The sequence below is a fragment of the Daucus carota genome, chromosome 8 (genome assembly GCF_001625215.2).
Source record: "Daucus carota subsp. sativus chromosome 8, DH1 v3.0, whole genome shotgun sequence".
In the NCBI taxonomy this organism is placed as follows: Eukaryota; Viridiplantae; Streptophyta; class Magnoliopsida; order Apiales; family Apiaceae; genus Daucus; species Daucus carota.
In genome coordinates this window covers 18,968,932-18,995,359 of record NC_030388.2, presented here as the reverse complement: position 1 = coordinate 18,995,359, position 26,428 = coordinate 18,968,932, and the positions used below count along the sequence as shown (strand labels likewise).

At 31.7% G+C, this 26,428-nt stretch overlaps 1 protein-coding gene across 1 annotated transcript; it reads left to right on the top strand.

Annotated features, from left to right (window-relative positions):
• Nucleotides 1-17,841: 17,841 nt before the first annotated feature.
• Nucleotides 17,842-20,387, top strand: LOC108198842 (alkaline ceramidase TOD1). The gene is made up of 4 exons (XM_017366622.2): nucleotides 17,842-18,112; nucleotides 18,225-18,428; nucleotides 18,845-19,405; nucleotides 20,035-20,387. Exons 1-4 carry the CDS (start codon nucleotides 17,854-17,856, stop codon nucleotides 20,376-20,378), a joined length of 1,368 nt encoding a protein of 455 aa, XP_017222111.1. The 5' UTR covers nucleotides 17,842-17,853; the 3' UTR covers nucleotides 20,379-20,387.
• The last annotated feature ends 6,041 nt before the right edge of the window (nucleotides 20,388-26,428 follow it).

Below are 26,428 nucleotides of genomic sequence, written 5' to 3'. Positions count from 1 at the left end.
TTATGTCATGCACTAGAAGAGATTACAAGACAGTGTTATCTCTTAAGACTAGATTTAATATAATATTCATCAAATTTGATTTTAAAATTTCTACATGCATATAATTCGATTGCACCTTTACTAATTATATTGAGTTTGTTTCATTTATTGTTCATACTAGAAATACTAGATTTGAGACGTAGAACACATTAAAAAAAATTGGTGAGTTGAAAATATTTAATTTACAACAATTATGAGGACAAATCATAGCTTCCTTGTTAATGATAGTTTCTTATTATTATGCAATGATAGTTTCTTATTATTATGCAACTTCGAAAGAGCCTAAAGCATCCCTTTCTTTTTATATTAAAATGGTACAAATTTATTTATAGCTATGGAGGTACTAACTAGAGAATTCATATACAATTTCTGGTGTGATATGAGAATATACACGTACTGTATCGGTTCTTAACTTTGTTTGTTGTGATAGCAAAACAATTTTATTATCTAATTTTTAACAAGAGTAATTGGTTAATAGTGTTTTAAAGATTTTATAAAATTATATAATTTATTGTTAAAGAGCATCGAATGGATATTGATGGATGGTGTAGTTGATAAGATATTAGATTTACAAAGGTGTTAGAACAAAATATTATCTTATATTAGATTCATTTAGATGTTAGTTATCTTTTGTTGCAATCTTGGAATCGATGTAATTCTTAAATGGCGAGTCATCAAGATGGACTAAAATTATGTGTAGTCCATTAAACTCAATCATATTTGACTATAAGAGAATCACGGTCATAAAAGGTCATAACTCACATGTCAAATGTCTCAAGTCTATGATATTGCTAGCAATGCAAGAGCCCCCTAATTGACACAAGTAAGCCTTAAAGGTTTCGTCATGTACCTTTTATACTTTGATGTGACAGGGTTGTCCGTTTGTCTTTAAGATAAGTTCTATGTTGTCTTGATAATAATGTAATAGGATGTGACTTCTAGAGGATCACCCTAACATGTATTCTTAAAAGTAAATCCTCATGTGAGATGAGTACCGTTCTAAATATTTAATATATGAAATGATGCATAACATGTTTTCCTAAAAGTAAATCCTCATGTGAGATGAGTCTTGCTCTATATATGTAATATATAAAATGATGCATAGAGGGTAGAGCTCTTGTACATAACATGAGCCCAATATGCTGGTGGACATATGTGACTTATAATTATTATACATGCAAACTAAAATATTATATACATTGTAATTAAAATGGTGAATCATCACCTAGAACAAACTATTATTCATCATCCCAAATTATTCTATAGTGACCAATATGTATATTTAATCCAACTTAATATTTTATACATAATTTATGTAATCCTAAACCTAAGTATATATTATTTTGAAAATGTAATTTTTTTTAATTTCACATCTAGAATATATATTATTATTAAATAGGTTAATTGTGTTTCTTTTACCTTTGTAGTATATTGTAAAAATGACAAGTGAACTAGAATTATATATAATATATTTTTCAAATTAAGAGACATTAGTTCTCACTAGCTAATTTGATTCAAATGTATTGTTTGTTGACCAACACATATGTATATTATGTGTGATACATATTCCTAAAACATTAAAACAATAATTCATTTTAGGAAGTTATATATGTTTGTATATATATATTATTTAGCTAAATGTAACTCGATTTTTCACTCGTTATGATCATATTGCTTATATGTATGTGTGTGTATATGTGTATGTATACACATATATGTATGTATATATATACACATACATACATACATATATATATTATATAATTTCATATAAAAATTATGAAAAATTTATTACTAATTCATTTTAGTGTTCATTTCATATTTACAAGGATTTCTGAATTTACACATCATTGGAATAGAATAAAATCACTCATCATCACATCTAACTAAAAATAAGACATGACTTGTAATAATTTTTAATCACTTCTTGTCAGGAGCTAACACTAATGACACTTAACTGACACTTCTTGTAAGAGCTGGCACTAAACTGACATAATATTACTGACAAATAGAATGTATACATATGAACAAACACACTATGCACACAGTACTGTCACAGTATGCACGCAGTACTGTCACAGTATGCACGCAGTACTGTCAGAAGGATGGCGGAGAATATTTATATGTGACACTGACAATTAATGTAGTTTATTCTTCTTTTGAATATATTTCTTTGTATTCAGGAATCACTGTTTCAGGGTTTCAGGGTTGACAGTGAACTGAACCGCAGAAATTTCAGAAACTTCAGACTCAGAACTATTACAGACAAACATTATGCACAGTTAGAAGAGATCTGACAAGAAAATGTTTATTTAGTTTGTCAAACTAATAAATATTATATCTCATTTATCTTCTGAACATATTTTGATCATGTTTCACTGGTAAAAGTTATTTAGAAAGTTAAATTGTAGTCATCTAGATATTATACGTTATTAATATATATTTGCATGTGAAAATTTTATCAAATATAAACAAATTTTAATTGAAACTTATATGATCAATTGATAGTCGGTTAAGACCATCAATATCAATATCTGATTAAAGTATTTTTATTTTTTATATTGTAATAGATTGAAATTAAATTAGGAATTTAACTTGTTTATAATTCTAACTATTCTAAATATGTTTTGGCACATAAAATTAAGTTGTTTGGTTTTAATAAGTTTCTTGTGAGAACTTCTATAATCTTAGCTGGTGTGTCATTTTATTAAAATCCTAGATTCACAAATATGATAAGAACTCAATTCAATATTAATTTCATTGTGATATATAATTTTGAAATGTACTTTTAGAATTTAAATATTTTTGGACATTTAAAAATTAAATTTATTTATATCCAATTATTTTTATATTTAGTTTATAATTATATATATGTTTAAAAGACAATTTAAAATCACTTACCATGTAATTATGTATTCAGATATTCTTATACAACTAACATTTTAAGATGGTTTGAGCTCATTATTTAATTCATTCACTCGGGAAAATGTATCACCATCGTATCACTATCATACAATTAATTGAAAAAATAAATTTTAAAAATGTTCAATAATATTGTGTAGATTATAAGTTATTAAATTTAGCCAAATTAATCTTAGATCTAAAATCAATAATTATTATTGACGTATAACACTTCACTTCTACATGCCTATAATTTAGTTGAGCACACAAACCTTTTATCATATCAATAAATACAAGTAATCAAATTCAATAACAACTTTTAAAAATAGTTAATTTTTGTTGGATGAATCAATTAACTTTTAATTATGAAAACTAGTAAACAAAAAATATTATTGACTTATAATTTAGTAACCATCTCAAGATATTTGACAAGTACTGTCACATGATTTATATCAATAAAAAAATAAGTGACTGTCATGTTAAAGAAATAATATAATTTTATATTTAAAAAGCCAATAAAAAAGCCAAGTCAAAAAAAAATTATATTATATTTAAAAAAAGTCACTTATTTGCCCTCCTTCGAAAAAACTTTAGGCACAGACAAGCCAAGTCGTGTCAATTTTCTAGTGTTTTTTGAAAATTAAATGAAGTCTCAAATTTCGAATCCTAAATAAATCATGATATACTTGGTACATAAGCCTATTATTGGTCCAATTAGTAGTAAAGGGATTTGAACCCTCACGATTTTTAAAGTCAATGGATTTTCCTCTTTTTATAAATTTCATTGTTGCCAGTAAATAGAATGGATTCAGACTTATACATACGCGAGGGAAGGTAATCAAAAAAGAAAGAAGATGAGTTCTTCTCTCTTTTTTGATCACTTAGGAGTCGTGTGAGATGAAAATCTCATAGACGATTTTGAATGAGAAAAAGAAGTGAGGAATCTTCTTTTCGACTCTGACTCTCCCACTCCGGTCGTTGCTTTTCTTTCTGTTACTTCGAAAGTAGCTGCTTCAGCTTCAGCCACTCGAATTTTCGATATTCCTTTTTATTTCTCATCAAATGAATGGCATCTTCTTCTGGAAACCCTAGCTATTCTTAGCATGATAAAGCATGAAAAATTTCCACCCAAGATTTAAGAGTTGGTCCATTCTTAGCCTTGGTAAAGAATAGTTATACTTATAAACTGAATTATAGTCATAACACTCCTCAATATGAACTAGTTGTTACAAACTCCCAATTTAAATTTCTTACTTACCTATTAGCCATTATCGTATCTCTATAGTCATTATGGGATAATACCGTCTCATTTTGTATCCCCGCCTCGAGACTCTTATCATTGTGGGATAATATCATTAATTTTCGTGTCCTCAACTCCGACAACTTGCCTAATTAACTTTTAAAAAATTTTCTATGATATCATATGCAACAACCTGGATCAAAAATCCCAAATTTTTGTCAAAAATCGTGTCAATATGTGTCATTGTGATGTAATATCGACTCATTTTGTGTCCACACCTCGAGGCTTTTGTCGATATGCAATAATATCACCAATTTTCGTGTCCCCGATTCTAACTTGAAAAATATTGTTTTCAATAGATGATTATGATATTTTTTATGACAACACAGGTTAAATCCCGAATTTTTGTCAAAGATCGGATAAAGTCCTGAATTCGTCATTGTGAGATAATATTATCTCACTTTGTGTCCCCATCTCGAGAAATTTATCATTGTTGTATAATAACACCAGTTTCTGTCTACCTAACTCTAACAACTTGATTAATTAGAATTTGCAAAATTGATTTTGATATCATATTTGACAACCCGTTTGGAATCCCAAATTTTTGACAAAAATGAAATTAATTCTAAATTATGAATCTGAAACAAATTTGATATACAATGATTCAAATACAATGATTTACATAATTTACCAACACACCACAAACTTTGAAAGATAACGATTTATTGATAAAAGTGGTAATCAAATTTTTTATCTGGAAAGTTAGTCACATATGGTTGCCTGCTAATTTTATTATTTATCATAGATGTATCACCCTTCTGAATGTTTGCGATGTAACCGTGAAGCTAATGACTAATGAGGATATCATGCATGCTTTATGGTCATGCCCCGCTACTTCTAAAATCTGGAAGATTGTTGGATGGTGACAGGTGATTAAGAGTTATAACGCTTTAGATGTAAGTAGCTTTCTAATTAAAATGAAGCAAAGGTTGACAAAGGAAGAATTTGAATTATTTTCTGTCTTAGTTGGCAAGTGTACACGAGGAATAATGTTGTTCATTGTGGAATTTGTCTTGAATTTAGTGTCTGGTTAGTTGGTGTTGTGAATATGTCAAAAATTTTAAACTTTAAAATGGTTATCATATGAAGGTGGCTGATAGAGCAAAATGCAAATGGAAAGTGCCTTCTCCAGGTATGCTTAAGCTTAATGTAGATGGAAGTATGAATATGAAGAATCTAGGATGTGGTTTAGGTATTATGGTGCGCAATGACAAAGGAGGTTGTATCGAAGCAAGGTGTGTTTATTTGAACAAATGTAGTTCTTGTTTAGCTGCTGAATTTTAGCTATTAAGGAAGGGCTGAAGACTGCCAAAAATATGAGATGTTCCAATTCATTCTAGAATCAGATTGCTGTCAAGCTTTGGCATTAGTAGAAATTTTGATCGAGGTTGCAGTGAATATGATAGTTATCTATTAGATGTTAAATCTTTATGTTCTAATCTTAAAGGTAGTAATCTATTTTTTACTGTTAGAGAAGGTAATATGGTGGCGCATGTTTTAGTTAGATTAGCTATGAGATGTAGAATTAGTGCAAGGTGGTGTGAGGATTTTCCTTCTTGTGTATTATCAGCTTGCACGGCTATCTTGTAAGATTTCAGAATCTTACCTAAAATTATAAAAGATGTTCCTAGTACTAATTTTCTCCAAAAGCATTTGAGGCCTGCTTGGAGAGGATCGTCAATAGCAAATAATAAAGCCAATAGTTACAAAAGAAAATCATCTTACAATTTAGAAAAGAGAAAAATTTAGGACACCCTCGAAATATTATATTTCCTGTGAAGTTTAGATTCTTGATTTCATAATTCATTCACTCTTTTGAGAACATATACCTCTCGGCCTTATTTTACACCAAAGAGCCCCCGAAAACTTGCTTTCACATCTCTAAAAAATAACATAAGGTAACTGGACTACCCAAAGATATCGGGGTTGTTTGTTTAAAAAAAGCAGAAGCTGCTTCTTACTTCTGCTTTTCTTGACCCATTTGTGTAAAGAAATAGTAGCACTTTTAAGAAACTGAGAATGTTAGCTTATCTCTTAGAGTTTCTACTTCTTCTCCAAACACTTCTTGAACTTATTTATTTCTCACTTCTATTCCACTTCTTTACTTTAAAGAAAGAAATCACTTCTTTTAACATTGCCCAAACAACCCATTAAATTGTAAATGCACAGAAAATATATATTGTAGTTTGGAGACGGGACGCAACTTTAACATGCAACCACAAAAAGTGACACGTATATCTGTTGGTAAAACGTGTCAAGTGGATACGCAATAAGAGCTGCATGCAAAGAATGGTCAAAGAAGAGTGAGAGTCCAGCCTCTAAGTCACGTGAATGCATGGCTGTTCACAAGAGGTTTTACATTCCCGAGTAGGCAGGGCCATGCACTGACGAGCCATTGCACCACTATTAGTGCAATGGGGTCCGGCTCTGTGCTCACAAGCTCTATGGGCTGCTCTTCTTTTAGTGTAGGTTTTATGAGCAAAGAGAGTGTCACGTGATTTCACGAGCTCCTCTACGGCAAGAGCTGAGGCCTTACGGTGTCGCGTAGTAAGCCCATGCACTGAGCCTCTGCAGAGGCCACATAAATCAGGGTGCAGTTCTGCTGCAGTGCTCAAAACTAGATGGTATTTATTGTGTAAATATATATGTTTAACATAAAGTACTTAGATTCCAGACTCGTAGTAGTAAATTTTGAGTCAGTGATGTTTTCATTTTCGTTATGGCAAGCAGCTTACGGGGTCGACAGTAAATTTTGTGCACAGAAAACACATCAATCAGGGTGCAGGGCAGACTAAATTAGGATCTTGAAAGAATCAATCAACGGAGCACTTAAGATAGATTCTCTAAAGATTTTTATCGAAATAAAAGAACTATTTAAATGAAAAAAAAATCTCGAACAAATTTTTAAGGTTGTAGTTTTACGACAGTACATTAATTAGTTGTAATATTGATATACATACTTTGATCATGCATCTATAAACTCTGGAAATATAGTAGCAAGAAAAGTTGATTTATCTGGCGATCTCTATCATGAAATATCTTGTATATATTCTTGGTACTTAAATCATTCGGTACGTATACACGTCCAACATTTTTTACACTACTTTTTGGCATGAACACACTGTTGATTGGCTTTAACCAAAAGTCCTGGTGGAGATAAGAGGTGATCTATTCGGATATTTCGATGAAATTATATAATCGTGTTTCTATATAATTTACAGTTGTAATCTATTTGCAAGTAAAAACATATTGCAGAACACTTACGATTTCGTTTTTGTTATTATGTAACACTAATACAATTTTGTTATGTATTTTCGCACGACCTAATGGTTAGAAATGATGCTGATATTGTTTGGTATTAAGAGCATATACGAGGCTCTAATGAGTTTGCAGCACAATAAGACCCAGTTTCTTGTTCAGACTACTCAGTGATGAATAATAAGTATACATAAGGCCAGCATCGTTTTGATGAATCTACATTTCCCTCTAATATTCTGTTTTGATTTTCATGATTGTTGTTTCGTATTGCTGTTTCCTTGAAAAGAGTTGTGCTGGTGTTCTAGTATAATGTGTAATTTTTTTCAGTTAAGTCATACATAAAGATGCTCATTATTTGATGGTATAGCTATAGCATGTATTTAAAAGTTGAGCGAAGCTTGATTCTGTACTTCAAGAACTGATAGCATGACATTATGATTGCTGGGGTTGCGCTGCACTTTGTTATTGCTCATATTATACAAAAAAGGGTTTATGAGATGTACGTACGTATAGGTACACATATGCTATATAATACATGTGCAACATATCAAATGATATTAGCTCTTGCATGAATTTCGAATGTGTGTTGGATAACCTTTAGACGAACTTTAGTTTAAATACGGTAGAATATCTCCGAGAGTCTCTTCTTAATGAGTTTCTATATATAATTTAAAATATTAATTTCTAGTGTTGATTCTTGTATATAATTTAAAATATTAAACTTCTAGTGTTTTAGTATTAAGAGTGCCAACTCTTCTATTTGTATTTGCTCTTAACTTATACTACTTACATTTTTCTCATTTTAATTGTTTTTAACTTTTTTACACGCATTTTAAGATACTAAAAAAATCACATCTAAATATAATTATTCTTTATAAAATTTATATCTCCTAAAAGTTTGGAATCTAAACTTTTATTTGATATAAGAATTGATTTTTTTTTTATTGAGTGTAGATATAGTTTTTTGACACCTCAAGTGTTAAAAAGTCAAACATCAGTTAAAATGGGACAGAGGCAGTATTTTATTCATATTTTGAATTCAAATATTTTTCATGTAGCGGGAATCTAAGGTAAGAATTAGAGAAAATGATTATTTTATTAATTTAAGAGCCAACTAGTAGCTCTTAAATTAGAGTAGAGAGAAAATGTTCTTAAACATAAAAGGTTCTTAATTTAAGAACCACTAAAAGGCTCTTGGAACTTTATTTTTTCTAATCCTCCTTATATTTTGATTTAAGAGCTTAGTTTAGGAGTCTATTGCAGTTGCTCTTAACACTACACCAAATACAGGTATTTCCCACAGCCATTTTAGCCTGCATTCTGTCAGAAGAATGCTTTCTTCCGACGGGATACGTTTGTCGGAAAACTTGTAGTCAAAAAATCTGAAACTCGTTGAAAATTTCAATTTTGTCGGAAGATAAATGTGGGGCCTACTTCATGCATATTATAGTATTAAACTTAACATCTGACGGACATCATTGTCAGAAATATAATTTATTTATATTTAAATGAATTTCTATTAAATAATAATAGAAATCAAAAAACAAAATTCTTACAACCTATCTGTCGGAGGTTCACAATTAAATAAAAAAGAAAATTAGATAAAAATAATTTTACATTAAAAAATAACACCAAACTTTTGACAGATAAAACTTGTCATAAGTTGTGAACTTCCTACTGATTGTAATTGTTTGTCAGAAATGTTATCTTCTTACAAAATTGGTATGTAAGAAGAATTAATTTCCAACAAATGTTGTGTAACCTCCCTGCGGTGAAAAGTATGTTATTCCGACGATTATGGCTGTCACATGCATAAACTTTTGACAGATTCTTTTGGGAATTTTTGACAGGCATGTTGTTGGAAGTTTGCCCTGCCAAAGAGATCTTTACCCTGTTTTTTCATTTTCCAGCCAAATTGGCTCTAATCAGCAACAAACAACAGAAATACCAAATAGACTTTCAAACATTAAAACATATCCTCTTTATAATAAACTAGCCACTATAGCATTAAACCATCAATACAACCGAAATTGAAAGAAAAGCTACTAATTTACAATACCATAAAGTCACGAGTTTAAGTTAAACTTAGATACAAAGCAAAACCAACAGTAGCAAAGTTTCGTGGATATGACATACAATATAAAGAGCTAGCTACTTATCCACTACATTTGAAGAGTACAAAAGCTTGTAGAGAATACCAAAATATCTCTTACTTAGAATGAAAACCAAGTAAGCTACCATGTGATTCTAATTGCACCATCAGATCTCTTACAGGAACCAACATCGCCATCGCCATCATTGTCATCACTATCGCCACCACCCTCGTCATGATCATCACCGTCATCTTCAGCATGTGCCTTCCCCTACAAAATAAAAAGAAACAATTAATTATTTGAAATAATTATATGGTGTAAACAACTGTTAAATTATACTCCATAATATGTTCACCTTTACTTTGCCTGGACCCTGCGTCTTGTACAAATGATTGAGTACGTCAACCATCACCTGGATGATCTGGTTCTGAAGTTGTTGCGTAATAGGATGATCTGCAGGAAGATGAGACTCTCCATCCACAAAATATTGTGCAAGAAGCTGAATTTGATCTGCAGTTAGTTGGTAATCTTGAAGATGTGACCGAGCATGGGCAAGGGTTTCATCAACTACACGCATAAGCAGATCATCGCGTAGGCGAGTGAGAGTAGATCTTCCCGACCCTCCCTCACCTTTTCTGGTCGCCCTACGTCCCTTATAACCTGTTCAAGTATGCAAAAATACATGAGATTACAAATAATATATGAATGCAACTATCATTTTTAATACAAGAAATGTAAATCACTAAATATTTTATTATACCGATAATATTAGAAGCTCGAAGCTTAGGAAATCCCAGAATTTTATTCTTCTTTAGACCAACAGCGTCTATCCAACTTCGAATCTGAGTTTTTTTAGGATCGATGCCCTTCTCTGCGCATATCTCCAAGTAGCGCTTCTGTAAACAAATTATTTAGTATCTAATTATTTAAGAAGTTGATCACTAACATATAAAAGTTGTGGGGTTAGGTTTAAAGAGTGAAGAGTGAATGTGGCTTGGAATGAAAAAAGTTAGATGAGAAGTGATAAGAAAGTGTGTGGACAGTAGGTACAGAGGTACTTCTGACGGGATATCAGTCAGAAGTATCTATTTGATAAAAATTAGGGGTGGCAATTTCGGGTAACGGGTCGTGTTCGTGTCAGCAATCCAGTCGATTTCGAGTCAAACTAAAATCACTTAAAACTGAATAAAACTGAAAATTGAAGTTATTAGAAATGAAATTCTAATTTCGGGTCCATTTCGGGTCAATCGGGTGATTTTCGGGTCACTTTCGGGTTTCTGTCTCAGTAAATCGGGTTTCGGGTTGGGTCGGGTTCGTGTCAGGTTTCGAGTCGTGTCTGATATTGCCACCCCTAATAATAATAATTGTTTCGAATACTTCTGACTGGTTGTCCGTCAGAAGTAGCTAGCTATATGTTAAAAATGTTTCTTTCGCCCAAGTACTTCTGACTAGTTTTCGGTCAGAAGTATCTAATGGCAAGCATATATTTCAGATGCTAATTTTCTTTTAAAAAAAAAAAATGTTTTTTATTTTTTTATAAGGAAAATTGATATATTTTCTGACATCTTCAGACAGAACTGGGTTTGGCTGTCAGAAGGTCCATTTAGCGGGAATTTTTTTTTTTGCCACCAAATTATATAAATAAAATATTCAATTTCCGACGACCAAACAGAACTTTGTCAGATGTTAGCTCACTTGTCCGTCAAATGCTAGCCCCCTTAAACACCAAAGAGCGCTCTGTCAGAAAATGGCTGTCAGACGAAACTATTTTTTCTGGTTTTACAAATTACTGTTGCTCTTAAGACGAAACTATTTTTTCTGGTTTTACAAATTACTGTTACAATATAACAATGTTTTGCGGTCTATTGTGAATTTTGAAAGTCATTGGCAATGTGGATTTTAGCAGCTCAGGCCTTAGCAGGAGGGTTTTTACAGTACAGGAAAAGTTGATTTCGTTACCATGCATATTTGTGAAATTTCTTCCTAGATGCCTGAGAAATGTTATTAAAGTTATTAATCTTTTTAATATTTTTTTCCACTCTCATTTTTCTTTACACCACTAGATCCTATTTAAATTTCTATCTCAATTGAGATTTTAAGCTTTGTTCTTTTTATTCCTTTTATCTAATTCATTTTTTGTTTTATCTATATTAGACACATGTTCATTTCAACTAGATTCTTTATTAACTTATATAGTTCGATCTCTACTTTTTCATTTTCGTCATCTTTATTAGACACGTGTTCATTTAAACTAGCTTCTTTGTTAACTTATATAATTTGGTCTCTACTTTTTCATTTTCGTCAGAAATCTTCAGAGTTGTCCACTGCAAGTCCAACCATTAAACATAAACATATATATATATATATATACGCTCTTATTATTAATGATTTCATGAACTTTCTTCTTTCTCCCCATCACTACAAGAAAATCCGTTATTCCCAACGGAATTTTCCGTTGGTAAACATGAAATTCCGTTGCTAAAACGAAGTGCCAACAGAATTACCAACGGAAAAAACTGTTACTAAAATCCTCGTTGGTAAATTTTTACCAACGGAATATGTATTCGGATGGTAATGTTCCAACCGATTTCTTGTAGTGCAAGTTTTAAATTTATTATTTTCTTCTTTTAACTTAATTTTAACAAAGTCCTAGGTTTCAAAGGACTTAGAGCAAGTCCAATAGGTTACCTATCTCATTACTTATTAATAATATATAATAATGAATCCTAGTGAGTCTTAGTGATTTAGGTAATCTACTTTTAGTGTCAACTCCAATAGCAATCCTTATATGTGTTCTTTTAAGATTATTTTAATAATAAATTTGAGAGAGAGAATGGAAAAAGGAGGGAAAAAACAAAGAAAGAAGGAGAGAGATGATTATTTTATTCATAAATATTAAATAGAGGTAATGGCTAGGGATTACTTATAAATAGGTAATGGCTAGGAGAATTAAGGTTGTGCTAGTGATTTAGGATAACACTGGGATAGTGTTGGAGTGCATTTTTTTGACACATTACCTAAATGTGAGTTTAGGACATCATATAGGTAACCTATTGGACTTGCTCTTAAAGGTAATTATGCTTTGATTTTTCTAAATAATCTTGTACTCATTTATATGAACTAATTCAAATTCTAGAAAATCATTCTTTTTAATTAATTTGGAGATCCTAGCTCTTCATTTTCACCCGAAAGACATTTAAATTTTATTTTATTTTTGAAACGCAGACATTTAAAGTTTGCTAATATATTTCCTAACTTCAACCTGAATCTTCTTAACACCTTCAACATCAAAACTCTTAATAGATTTTGCAGAGAAGATTTATATCGGACTAGTAAAGTTTAATAAAAGTTTGGGAGATCCACTTTTCCCTATGGAGAAAGCCATCAGTATATTATATTCTTATAGTCAATCTCATCTTCAAAACTACTTGTCCAATCGTATGAGTTTCTAGTCTGCTTACACTCACTAGCAAAATGACCCGATTTACCATGGTTGAAGCATTTGATTTTTACCTTGTCCAACTTAATGATGGTGTTTTTACCATTATCATTCATCTTCTCTTCTGGCTTGGTAAAAGACTTCTTCGTACTACGAGAAAAAATGAATCAGACAACGGTGTTCGCCATTGTTTGAGATCATATTTTTCCGTTGTTTATTGCTGACGTCTCTTATGCATATCAGAAAACGGTACGCAAACCGTTGTCCAACAGATTGAAAGACAGTGCCCTATGTTATGGAAATCGTTGTATAACACCTAGAAACAACACACGAAGAGTGAAAACCCTTGTCTGAATTCAGTTCGGTTAAGTGATTAATAAATAAGACATGTTGTTGATCATGGTGGAAGACGATAGTTTTTCAAATCAAAAGAGTTGTTTTACCTAGTTTTACACAACTATTTTGTTAATCAATATTATTGTTACATGGTTGAGTACACAAGTGTTTTTAGAAACAAATGCAACACATAAAGCCTTTTAACACAATTGTTTCTTTTTCCAAGTAGTGTTGTTGTAATTCTATATTGACATTAGTTTTTTTTTTCTTTTAATGCGTTATTTGTTCTATTTACACAATAACAACAAAATGAAATATTTTATTGTGTGTTGTGTTTCTTCATATTAGACAATGGTTTATGTACACAAAAAATTATTTTAAATAATACACCCAACCAAATAATGAATAAATACATATATCAGTACAAAATTTTCTAATTGATCTATAATGTCTATCTAAAGTTGCATATATGGCAATCTCATGTCGTTGCTAGTCCTACAAATTTTTAATGTAAAAATTGCCGGCATAACCATCTTTATTATAATTTTCATGTCTTCGGCATTTGTTGCATGTAACTCCAACAACAATTCTTCTTTGGCATGCCACTCCATATATACTTCTCCAATGTTGAAAAGTTGAACAACATTACAATTAATACACGCTTAGATTTTCTAACTAACAAATATATCAATTGAGTGCGTGCACTAGAAAATTGTCATGTAGCATTCTTAAGAGGCCAAAGTTAATTGAATAAAATTTTGAGGCAAGTAACATACATTAATTTTGAAATATACCATTAAATCAGTGCCCAAGGGTGAGGGAGGATCAATAAACAATGACATATGAAACTTAAAACTATTCAATGACTATTTGTACCAATCTATTACTTTTTCAACACTGGTAAAAAATAGAAAATTCACACTCGGATATCAAGAAACAACTAGAGTACACTCAGATTTCATATCAGTCCCTCGATTTACAATAAATCAGACAACTCCACAACATGAACAGCTAAATCAGACAACCCCCCAAGAAAAAACCCGTCTCATATTAAACTTTGACTCACCTGTGAATTGATACGAAAAATAATTATCATTTATCGCTCTTGGACCAATAATTGTTACAGATGTATTCCTACCTGTCCTACCACATATCCTGAATTTACTATCGCCCGGAAAATACCACATAACACATCAACCTGAATTTGAGTATAATTATGCATATATCAACCTAAATTTAACACACACAACACGCAACGCAGATTTTGAGTCATCATAAGTATCGCATGTACACATGGATGGAATCCATGATATAACGTGTTCAAGGCCTGATAATCAACGATCAAGATTTCAGTATACATCTAACCAAGAATCTAACTATTACCCTTTCATATGATGATGAATAAGATAAGACATTTTGAGTTATCCTGTTTTTACTTTTTAACTTGAAAAATAGCCCACACACTCTTTAGCATAATTTCATTGAGTTCATACACATATTATCTTCCTATTCAAACTATCTCTTTTATTCTCACACGTGTAGTGGGGCAAAAATCGTTCCAGTATTCTTTTACATGACCTACCTTGCCGTTACACCGCATATCCAACCATTTCAATTCTAGCCAATTGAAAGGGAAGATTTGGAATTCTCAAAGCATGCTCCACATTATAATTATTTTGTTGAAAACTTAAAAGAGGTGTACTCGATCCAGATTCTTAAAAATACTTTTATTATAAAATTCAAGTGTATTCATGTTAAGAATTACATGAAATGTGGGATTATTCAATTCATAATAAAAATTACGTTAAAATCTTGAAATATTCAATTGAAATTAAATAATTCTAAAAAATCTAGTGTGTGTGTGTAATTAGCATTTCAATTTCTACTTAAAATTCTAGTTTTATTAAATTAGATTATTTTAAATTCATCATAAGATGATGTTATTAAAAAATTATATTTTTTTATTTTATATAATAAAGATTTAATCAGATTTAGTATTATTTATCTAATTCTCTCTCCAATCCTCCAGATTTTGAAGTATTATTCTTGGATACAAAAAACTTTCACCTCTAGAATATTTTATCTCCAACTCCCCTCGACTACCCTTAAAATCATCAAATATAATTCATAAAATTCATAAAATGTTATAAAGTAGCTTATAAATTGTGCCATGCACGGGTAACTATGCCAAGAGTAACTTATAAAATTTGTTAGTTTATAGTATATATTTTAATATTTAATTTTATTATGAAGATAAAATTATTTTAGAATAACATGTGTTTTGGTTAAAATAGATTTTTGAATATTAAGTGTGTGGCTGGGTTAATTTATTTTTGTTAGATGTGTTAAATTAGTTTTTCATTTAATATGTTGAATAAGTTCTTAATGATTAAACTCAAATTAATTAAAAACCGGATCAAAGTGATATGTTTCAATAAAAACGTGTAAATGTAATTTAATTATAATAAAAAATTTCAATTAGAACATGCTCTAAACTAAAAAGGCCGGTAGATTCATCGGAACATGTTGTAAATTCATTAGATATGTTTTGTTACGAGCATGGTCAGACCTCCGGCTGGGCTAAAGTTGATACCAGTCCGGGTCAAAGTCCGTCCATAAGAATTTAAGTCGGTTGTGAAGTCCAGCCCGAATGAAATTTAAAAGCAGCCTTGTTAGTTATATACAAATCTAGCCCAGGCCACATGTATATGTGTGTTTCAGTCCATTTTTTTCTTTTTGCTAATCATAAAGCCCATTTTTACTTTTTCCTAATCATAAATCAGCCCAGTACACTCAATTCATAGCCAACCCAATTGACAGCAGGTTCAAAATCTCGTTAATGAAAACTGTAAAAGAAAGACAAAAAGTAAATGTAAAAGAATAATTAAAAAAATAAAAACAACGTCGTGATTGTTCCTCAGTCCTCGTCCCAGTAAAACAAATAATTCGGTTTCCAAGTAATCTAGATCAGCAGCAAGCCTCCGTCACATTTCAAAAATCATAAAGATGTAACTTTACTCAATATTGTATAATTTAAAATTTTATTGTTTTTCTGAGTATTGAATTGTTTATAATTTTGTATATATTTAATTACTTTAATTATTATAATTGTGAAAATGAAATCTGGAGCTGATGGTTAGAGTTTGATGACGGAACTGAAATCTTTACAGATATATTCTCTATATGTTTTTGGAATGAATGATAATTTATATATAATAAGCTAAATTGAAGGTTAGCGGACAGATCCAATGACCTTAAAAAAAATTTTAAAAATAAGTTATAGAAATATATTTTATAAAAATATTAAATGTATCGAGAAGTTGAAAAGAATATAGAGACATAAACGAGACATAAATATAGAGTATCAAACTGCTCATTTAAGTCGATAACGGTTACATGTCATTAGTCAACCTCAAGATTTTTTAAAGGGAACGGCTAATTTGTTAAATTTTATATGATGTGGCATTTATCTGGATAGAGTAATGTCTCTTTTCGCGAAATCATCAATATATTGCCTATCTTTACAAGAAAATTCAATAATTGCCTCTATTTATTAGTAAAATTTATAATTGCCTCTATTTTTATGCGTTATTCGTACATCTATTTTAGAGACAGAGACACTTATTTGACTAAAAAGAGACTTTACTCTATCAATAAATGTCATATCGGATAAATTTTAACAAAACAGCTCTTCTCGTTATAAAATTGTGATGTGGACTAACGAAAACTTAAGTGACTAGTTTGATATATTCTGAGTTTAGCGACCAATTTGATATATTAAGCCCATTTCATTGACTCACTTAATTATTAACCCATAAATTGAATATCAGATACAATTCTTTATTCTGTTATTTTGCCAACTTCATTATTGTTGTATTGGCAATTTTTTTAGAAAAAAGGTCCTAAATATCATAAATTGAAGTTAAAATACTCGGAATATAATTTTTTGAAAATGTGACCCTGAATACCACTCTAAAACATAAGATGATGTAGTATTAGGTTTCAAGAATAAAACAGTACACGATGTAGCGTTTTGGGAGATATATTATATGGGTTTGGACTTCAAACGTCGATAAAGTAACACGATGTAGCGGTTTGAGGAATATATTACATGGGCTTTCAAATATTAGATAAAATAACGTTAAGAGATAACGTCTTGCATCACCTAGTGTTAGGTTTTTATGATTTTCAGATATTTTTCTTATTGACTTGGCAAAAAAAAGGAGCAAAAAACATTATATTGTGTAACGTTTTAATAAAAATTACAAACACTATACGATATAACATTATAAGTAATATTTTGAGTCAATTTTTTCTAATATGACATTTGAGATTATTGTATAGTTTGAAATTATGATAACGAAGACCAACATTTAATTCTTTATTCTGTTATTTTGCCAACTTTATTTTTGTTGCATTTAGGAGCGCCGGATATTTATAAATGCGTATAAATACATGGCAAGGAGCTCAGAAGTGGCTCAGTTTTTATGGTTGGAATGGCTTCCGCGAAGTTCTCAAAACCACTTCTCTTCCAATCAAAACTCTTATGTTTCTCTGTTTTCTATCTCTTCACCTCTCTGTTTTTAGCTCTTTATTCAACACTCTCTTCAACAAAATGCACTTTTCGATCATCTCCTTATGATCCAATTCAATCCCCTCTCTTCACTTATCCTCCTTCTTATGGACACCACAAGCATGCTCTCCCCACTCTTCACTCTTCCTGCAATTCCCCTGTTTTCTTCTCGGGTACAATACGAAAAAACATGCACAGTGATCTTCATTTTATTTATACATTGATATACGAGAATTTTGTGTCTGCATTGTGGTTTTGCTGATCATGGGGTTTTCATTTTGGCAGATTATTGGATGGTTTGGAAAGAAATTCAAGAATTTTCGAGGAACTCGACCACACTGGGATCAAGGGTTATTAGGTATTTGAAGGATAGTGCTGATAGTTTTGGTGGGAATTTTACGACAAAGAAGAGATTTTCTTATTATGATCATGAAGATGATGATGAGATTCCATGTGGATTCCTTACGAGATTTCCAGTCAGTAATTCTGGTTAGTTCTGCAATGTTTGTTATGTTCTAATCTTAAAGATAGATTAGTAATAATTGTTTGTGATCGGTGAAACAGATAAGAGTTGCCACATTGGCGGCATTCCCTAGAAATTGAGGTTTGAGTATTGAGGAATTTTATAGGAAATGTCAAAATCTGACGTTTTTAGAGATAATTAATATATCCAATCATTTAAAGCCACTCAAGTCCTCCAAAGTTTAGCGGATAACTCTGTTACAAGATGTCGAGGGTTCAAAATTTAGTGAATATATAGCGGGTAAAGATCAGTTTCAACTGATAATGGAACTACAGGGTACCTATGATCTTAAAGGAATTCAAGGCTTGAAAATTTTTGAGGTTAATTCTCTTTAAAGTACCAATTTTTTTTCTTTATATAATGTTTTCCTTATCTTTTTTAGATTGGAATGCCATGCAAAGGTGTGATGGAGTGGTGGTCGTTTCTGCTATTTTCAATGATCATGACAAAATCCGGCAGCCTAGAGGACTCGGATCAAAAACACTTGACAGTGTTTGTTTCGTCATGTTTATAGACGACGTAACGTTTGATGGACTACATTATCACAAAATGGTGTCAAGAGATTCAAAGCAACATAAGATTGGGGCATGGAGAATAGTTAAAGTCTCCAGTGAACTTCTCTACCAAAATGCAGCTATGAATGGGGTGATACCTAAGTACTTAGTTCACAGACTTTTCCCAAACTCAAAATATAGCATTTGGGTGGATGCAAAAATGCAGCTTGTAGTTGATCCATTATTGTTGATTCATTCACTGATAATAAAAGCAGACGCGGACATTGCTATGTCGAAGCATCCGTTTTTTGTTCATACAATGGAGGAAGCTATGGCGACGGCTAGGTGGAAGAAATGGGGGAATGTAGAGGCCTTGAGATCGCAAATAGAGACGTATTGTGAGCATGGATTGGAACCATGGTCTTCAAACAAATTACCTTACCCTTCAGGTAATTTAAGTACTTTTTATAATTCAAATCAAATTTTCAGATCATCAGTTCAGATTTTGACAGAGGAGGCAAAAGTTTTTCAGAGAAGAAAAATTTTTATTCAATCAGATTCTTCTATTAGGGGAAACTAGAAAGTGTCCGAATCACATGCCATTTGTGAGAATGCTATTGTTATTAGGATCAACATGCACCAACTGCTCTTCTAGAGGTGGCATATTAAAGGCATGAATATTATTTTACAAGTTAACTAAAACATTAAATATGCAGCCGGAAATTTTGTCTCTTCTAATTCTACCTTCTTTTTGAAGTTTATTGCTTGGTGGACCAAATCAAAGATTGTGCTTTAGAAGCCATTTTACTTTGAGTGTTCCTAAAGTATGGTTTTACTAGATTTCTAAATTGCTAATGCGTGAAGATACTTTGATTACCTAAGAGAACCTAAGAAACTGATCATTAGTTATTATGATGTGAATTGCAATATATCCACACTGATCATGAGATCGTCGCGTTGATCATTTTATAAAACCGTCACCTAAGTACAAACTTGACTACCACGACAAACACGACAGGTACTATTTTCATCATTTTATATGAAATGTTCTGTTTAGTGATTATCTTTTCTTGTGCAGATGTACCGGATAGTGCATTGATCTTAAGGAGACATGGAGTTTCTAGCAACCTATTTTCATGCCTAATATTTAATGAGTTAGAGGCATTTAATCCCAGAGATCAACTTCCTTTTGCTTATGTGAGGGATTTTATGAAGCCAAAGTTGAAGCTGAATATGTTTGATGTTGAAGTCTTTGAACAGGTGGCATCTGAGTACAGGCACAACCTTAATAATGGTAAAGTTGGTGGTAGGTCCATTGTTCAAATGAACAAAGATACAACTATTTCTAACTTGTTCAGTAATGGTAGCTATAACCAGTGCCAGAGATATCTTTTAAGGATGTGGGGTGAATCCCATGATTAATTTTTCTTTGGTTTTATTTCTGGTTATACTTTTAGTGGAAGATAGAATAAGCATACTTCATCTATATGTATACCTAACTGCTAGAATATATAGTTAGATATTGCTCAGGAGTTTGTCTGATTCTTAATTTAGTATTAATCCATTATCAAGTTTAACCACCACTTAGGTCGAGTTGGTCTGAGTTGGTCAAGCATAGCTGGAAGCTAACTAGTACTCGCTCAGTCCCACCCAATTTTTTATATTTGAGTCCGAATGGGTCGGGTGTAGAGTTTAAGAAAATTATATAAAATTACGAAAAAGGTAAAAAAAAGTGGATAAAGTGAGTTCAAATGTGAGACGAACTCATTTATGGAAAACAAGTGCACTTAACATATATTGAAGCACGAGGCTTACAAGTGAACGTGATTTAAACTTTTCGGAAGACTAAAATTTTTGTTACCCGGGTGATTTAAGCCATTTGGAAAACTGGAATTCTTGTTACCCGGCTATTTAACGTTTTAGCTAACAAAATTAAAAAATTTACATTGATATTTGTTTTCAGCAAAATATTGTGACACCTTTGTAAACAAAAGCTAAATGTATGGATTTATGGTGCCATGGAATGATCTCATACAACTTGCACCTAGCTTATATCTATATATTCACATGCTTTGGCAGCTAAACTAACCAACTGAAGTCACATATATGTTGCTTGCATCCTTACTAGCATGCTTGCTGATAGGGCAGTGGTTGAACCAGCTGAATCAGCATTTGGTTGAATAAGTAACTGATCTCTAACAACTACAAACTACAAACTTAAATTGCATTAATCTTTAGTGCCAACTGAATGGCCAATTTTCCAAATCATATTTTCTTGTTATAAAATCATATACGGGTAACATAATTGATAAGTTTTGGTTGTTTGGTTTAAGAAGTTCTCCCTCCGCCCAGAGTTATATACTTGTATATATTGAGGGACACTGAGGCTCAGTACATATTTTAATGATCATGTACATAGTTTACAAATATTTTTTTAAATTTTTTTTATGAATAAAAATTTAATATTTAAATTTTTGTTCGAAAACAAAAATTAAAGATAAGATGAAACTCTACTTTATGAGAACACTAAAGTGTGTGTCGAGCACCGACAATAACGTATATAACTGAATGAATGTGATATGGGTAGTTTATTCTTGGGAATTTATCAAATATACTAGTTTTTAGGATCTTATTTGCAAAAATACCATCTTCCCAAATTAATTGCATATTTACTAAACTAAGTTTCTAAATTGCAAAAATACTACCCCTCCCCCTGCAACTAAATGCAACCTCATATGCAACTGAATGCCTGATTTCAAGTTCCACTTTTCAAATGTCATTTTCGACCTCATCCTTAGAATCCATATATATATATATATATATATATATATTCTGAAAATCTGGTCGAAAATGACATTTGGAGACTGGAACTTGAAATCAGGCATTTGGTTGCATTCAGTTGCATTTGGTTGCATTCAGTTGATTCTATTTTGATCTAATGGTCCCGCCAGGGGCACCCATACATCAGTTGTAATTTACAGTTTTCAGTTGCATTTAGTTGCTTATGAGATTGCATATTCAGTTGAATATTGCCCCTGCGGGGCCTGCAACCCAAATCCACCACAATATCACCCCACCCTAAAAAATTCAGTTGCTTATGAGGTTGCATTCAGTTGATTCTATTTTGATCTAATGGCCCCGCAGGGGCACTCATACATTAATTGTAACTTACAGTTTTCAGTTGCATATGAGATTGCATTCGACCATATGCAACTGAATGCAACCTCATATGCAACTGAATGCCTGATTTCAAGTTCTAGTTCTCAAATGTCATTTTCGACCTCATCCTTGGTTACCATATATATATATATATATGGAATCCATATATATATATATATATATATATATATATATATATATATATATATGGATTCCAAAGATGTGGTCGAAAATGACATTTGAGAACTGGAACCTGAAATCAGGAGTTGCAGTTGCATGTGTTTGCATTCAGTTGCAGAAGGGTGGGGTAGTATTTTTGCAATTTAGAAACTTAGTGTAGTAAAACTGCAAATAGCTATTCTTGAGAAAAGTAAATTTGCAAAAATTTACTTTTTCTTATATATTTATGAAAAAACCCCTTTATTCTTTTTAATTCTTTTTTGACTAATACGATTTATAGTCTTATAATAAAGTATTTGTTCTCAGATATTCTCGAGATGAATTAGAATCGAACCGGTAGTTTACGGTGAATGTGTCACGGCCTCACTGGTAGTTTATAAGTGAATAGTAGTTTTAGTTTGTTCTTCTGGATAATCTTTTTGATATCTATAATATTATGTATAAAAAATTTATTCATATAATAATAAAATTTTATAAATTTATATTTTAAATGTTCTTATATAGTTAAATTTCACAAAACCCTAAATTTCTCTCAAAACCCTAAATTTCTCTCACCTTGAAGTAGCCGCCGTCTCTTTTATCCGAGGGGCTTCCATCGGATTTCACCGGTGGAAAGCCCCAATATTGTCTTCTTTTCTTACTATTAGTTAATCTTTTTTTTCTTCAATAAGGTCCCAATTTATTTGGTTTTTGTTTGGTCTCTCCTTCTGTGAGAGTTTGATTTTTGTTTGGGTTTTGTGTGTTCATCATGTCCGGGATTACAGATTTACGGGATTTTCATGATGCTGATTCAATGATAAAGGTTTGTATGGTGATGCATTTATGGTCGATTGCTCAAAACAACATTGAGAGTATTACAGCATGTATATATCTCTTCAAAAAATCGCTTGGTTGCCTACCGAAGAAGGAAGGATTCAACGGCGATATGATTCTGCGTTTGTTCAATTTCGATTATATCTGTAGATGCCGTATGGCTTTTCATTACTGAATTATTTTCCTTTTTCAAAAAAAAAAAAAAAATGTTCTTATATAGTTATATATCTTTGTGAAGTAAATTTCAAAAGAATTTAATCAGTAGAAGATTAATTATTCCAATTTGTCATATTCTGATTATTTATATATCGTACATTAGTTTATACTCTCTCTGTCCGCTCAATTTTTTACGTTACTTTTTGACACACTTTCCAACACTCATTTAAAGTATAATTTCATAATATTTTTTTAAAAAAATTTTGTTCTTAATAAAAGTTTGATATTTAAACTTTTATTAAAAAAAACTTTGAAAAAAATTATAAAACTATATTTTATAAGAGTCTCAAACAGTGAACATAAACAACCTCTCATGACCAAACACGCCTAAAATGAAGTCTGTCAAAAAAAAAAAAAGAGTCTGTCAAATAAAAGCGCAGAACAGGCCCCATTGAATATTTGAATCCCTTGAAGCTTCTATTTCCTCTAAACTCTCGAGTGGAATGGGTTTCTTGTTAGTTGGGCCTTCGTTGATTATCCAAGCACATATTGGGCCCATCATTATTATATTATATTTTTTTGCCAGAATTATTATATTATATAATTAGAAGAAAGTTATTTGGAGTACTATAATTTGTTGGAGTCTTGGAGTCCCCATCCAGACCCTTCATTTTGATTTAGATCCAATGGCTGATAGTTTTTTGATTTAATTTTTAAGAAGTATTTTTTGTTTTATGTTTGACACAAATAGGCGCGTTAGTCTATGCTTGTTGCTTGAACCACGTGGCCGTTACAACTGCTCGAGCGTATTCTGCACTTTGGGAAGGAAGAATGTCCTGCAGTCGTTTTTTCATTTATTTTTTCTTTTCACCTTTTCTTTTTTGATCCGTAGCAAGCAATATATACAAATACTGCAGCACTTTCTTTTGTTATACATAACCCGTGTCTAATGGGTAATAACAAAGGTAATTCATGTAAGTTCCGCAATTTCTGTTACATTGAAAAACTTTCTCTACGTATTCATATATCGAGTAGTTGTGTGCAGGACGTGTTCAAGGCTACTGGATTTTGCTCCCGTCTTTTTGTGTTTTGTTCTGCACGTGTGGTTTTGTGCTTCATTAGAATCTATGTTCTGCATTCTTGAATCATGGTAAACTCGTTATGGCACTGTGTGTGTTGCAATTTAGTTGAGGTATACACATTAAAACATATTACTATATTGAATCGCTTGCCAGACACCTATAGTCTGTGGAAAAGTGTTAAAAAGGGAGGAAAACGAAAAAAGAAATAGAAAAATGGGACCAATGGTTTATGTTGTCCAGATATCCATACCAAGAATGAGTTGGATATCTAGTGTAATAATGATCATCTATTTCGTCTCCTACTGTCTAGTCCATGATAATTGTGAACATTTAGAGTACAATGTATATATCTCAAATAGTTCTGCGATCATTTTTTAATCTGGTTTAAGCCTGTCAGGAAACACATAGATCTGTGTTATATAGTTTTGGATGTTCTTACAAGGTCAGGCAACAGAATAAGGTTATTTGCGAGGTCATAGCCCCTGTTAATCAGTATGTTTAGGTTAATTTAGTTTTTATTTTAGCTTCTAATGAGGGTCTCATTAAAAGTAATGCCTTTTAGCATATAATGGTATGATGCGTATGTGTTTCTCCATTTAATGGCACGTCTAATAACCCTCACCTACATGTAGTTTCATTGTCATGCACTTGACACTAACATGATATTAATAGGACAATTTATGGACTTGCAGATATGTGCATGTTGACCATAAGTTATTATAATATATAAGTTCTATTATTGCTATACTTGCTTTATCGAGTACAGTACATAAAATTCTATTTTTATGCAGATATAGAGCACTCATCGGGCTCAGTGGAGAATAATGACCAACATCATGGAGGAAGTAGAAAAATGCATTGGACTGTGGTGGTATTCATAGTTGATTTAGCTTGAAGAGTTATCATTGTTGGATTGGTGGTTGCATACAAGTTTTGGCAGAAAAATAGGAGAGAGCATGAGCAGGATCGTTTTATTAGACTTTTTGAAAAGGGTGATGATATTGAGGATGATTTAGGAATCAGCCTTTTTGGTGGATCCGTCTAATTGCTCTGTTATTTTATACGATTACATGCCTAACCACAGATATGTTATATGTACAGTTATAACTTTCACTTAATAATATGTAAGATGTAGATATGAGATTATACCCCGATTACTCCTGATACTTGCAAAATTAAGGAAGTAACTAAAATTACTTTCATTCATGAAACAAATTAACTAAAACCAAAATTTGTAACAATTGATCAAATATCTATTGTTGATTTATTCGTAGTTGTCTTTCTAATTTATCTGTAAAGAGAAACGAGCATAGGTTTTCGGTTTTTGAAGATCAAGCAAGTTCAGCTTCTACTCTGCTTTCTGTGTATGATCTTAACATGTTATGGCAGTTGCTTACAACTCTTGCTTTTTTGAATCTCGTCCCTAACTATGCCCGGTGAAATCGAGGTACTAGGATATTGTTCTTCCCATCCAGTCCTTCAAATTTTCCTTGCTTCAGTTCAATATCCAGTTCACCTTGTGGTAGACCGATAATTTTATGCACAAGACTCTCCAAGATTACAACAACACCTACTTTCAATCGAAGTTCACATGTCCTACTACGGAATGCATCAACTATTTTGTAGACAAGCTTGTGGGGGTAAGTAAGCATACATAATCCTAAAAGGTGCTCAAATACAGCCTTTTTCACCCACTCGGACTGAGCCTCTGACTGATTGAGCAAGACATCTGTCATAATAGACGGCGAAAACTTCTTCTGGATATATCCGTCATAAATCCTTACCTTTTTGCCTTTGTCCCGCTTAGGTAGTGTCGCACGAACTCCTAAACGAGCCTTGTTTGTAATACTTTTAGCAGCACGCTTACGTGCCTGCACATGTAACCAAGGGGTCCTGTCAGCTCTTCATTTACAATGACTAGTGCACGAAGCTTATATGTTATACACCTGTTAGTTCATTTAAAATGAGTGCTACACCAAACTCATATTAAAGGACATAATATTAGATGCAAAAGGAAGCAACTGGATGCAGAATGACGCAAAATGTGGCAAATTAACAATTAACAAACTCCATTTTGCATGA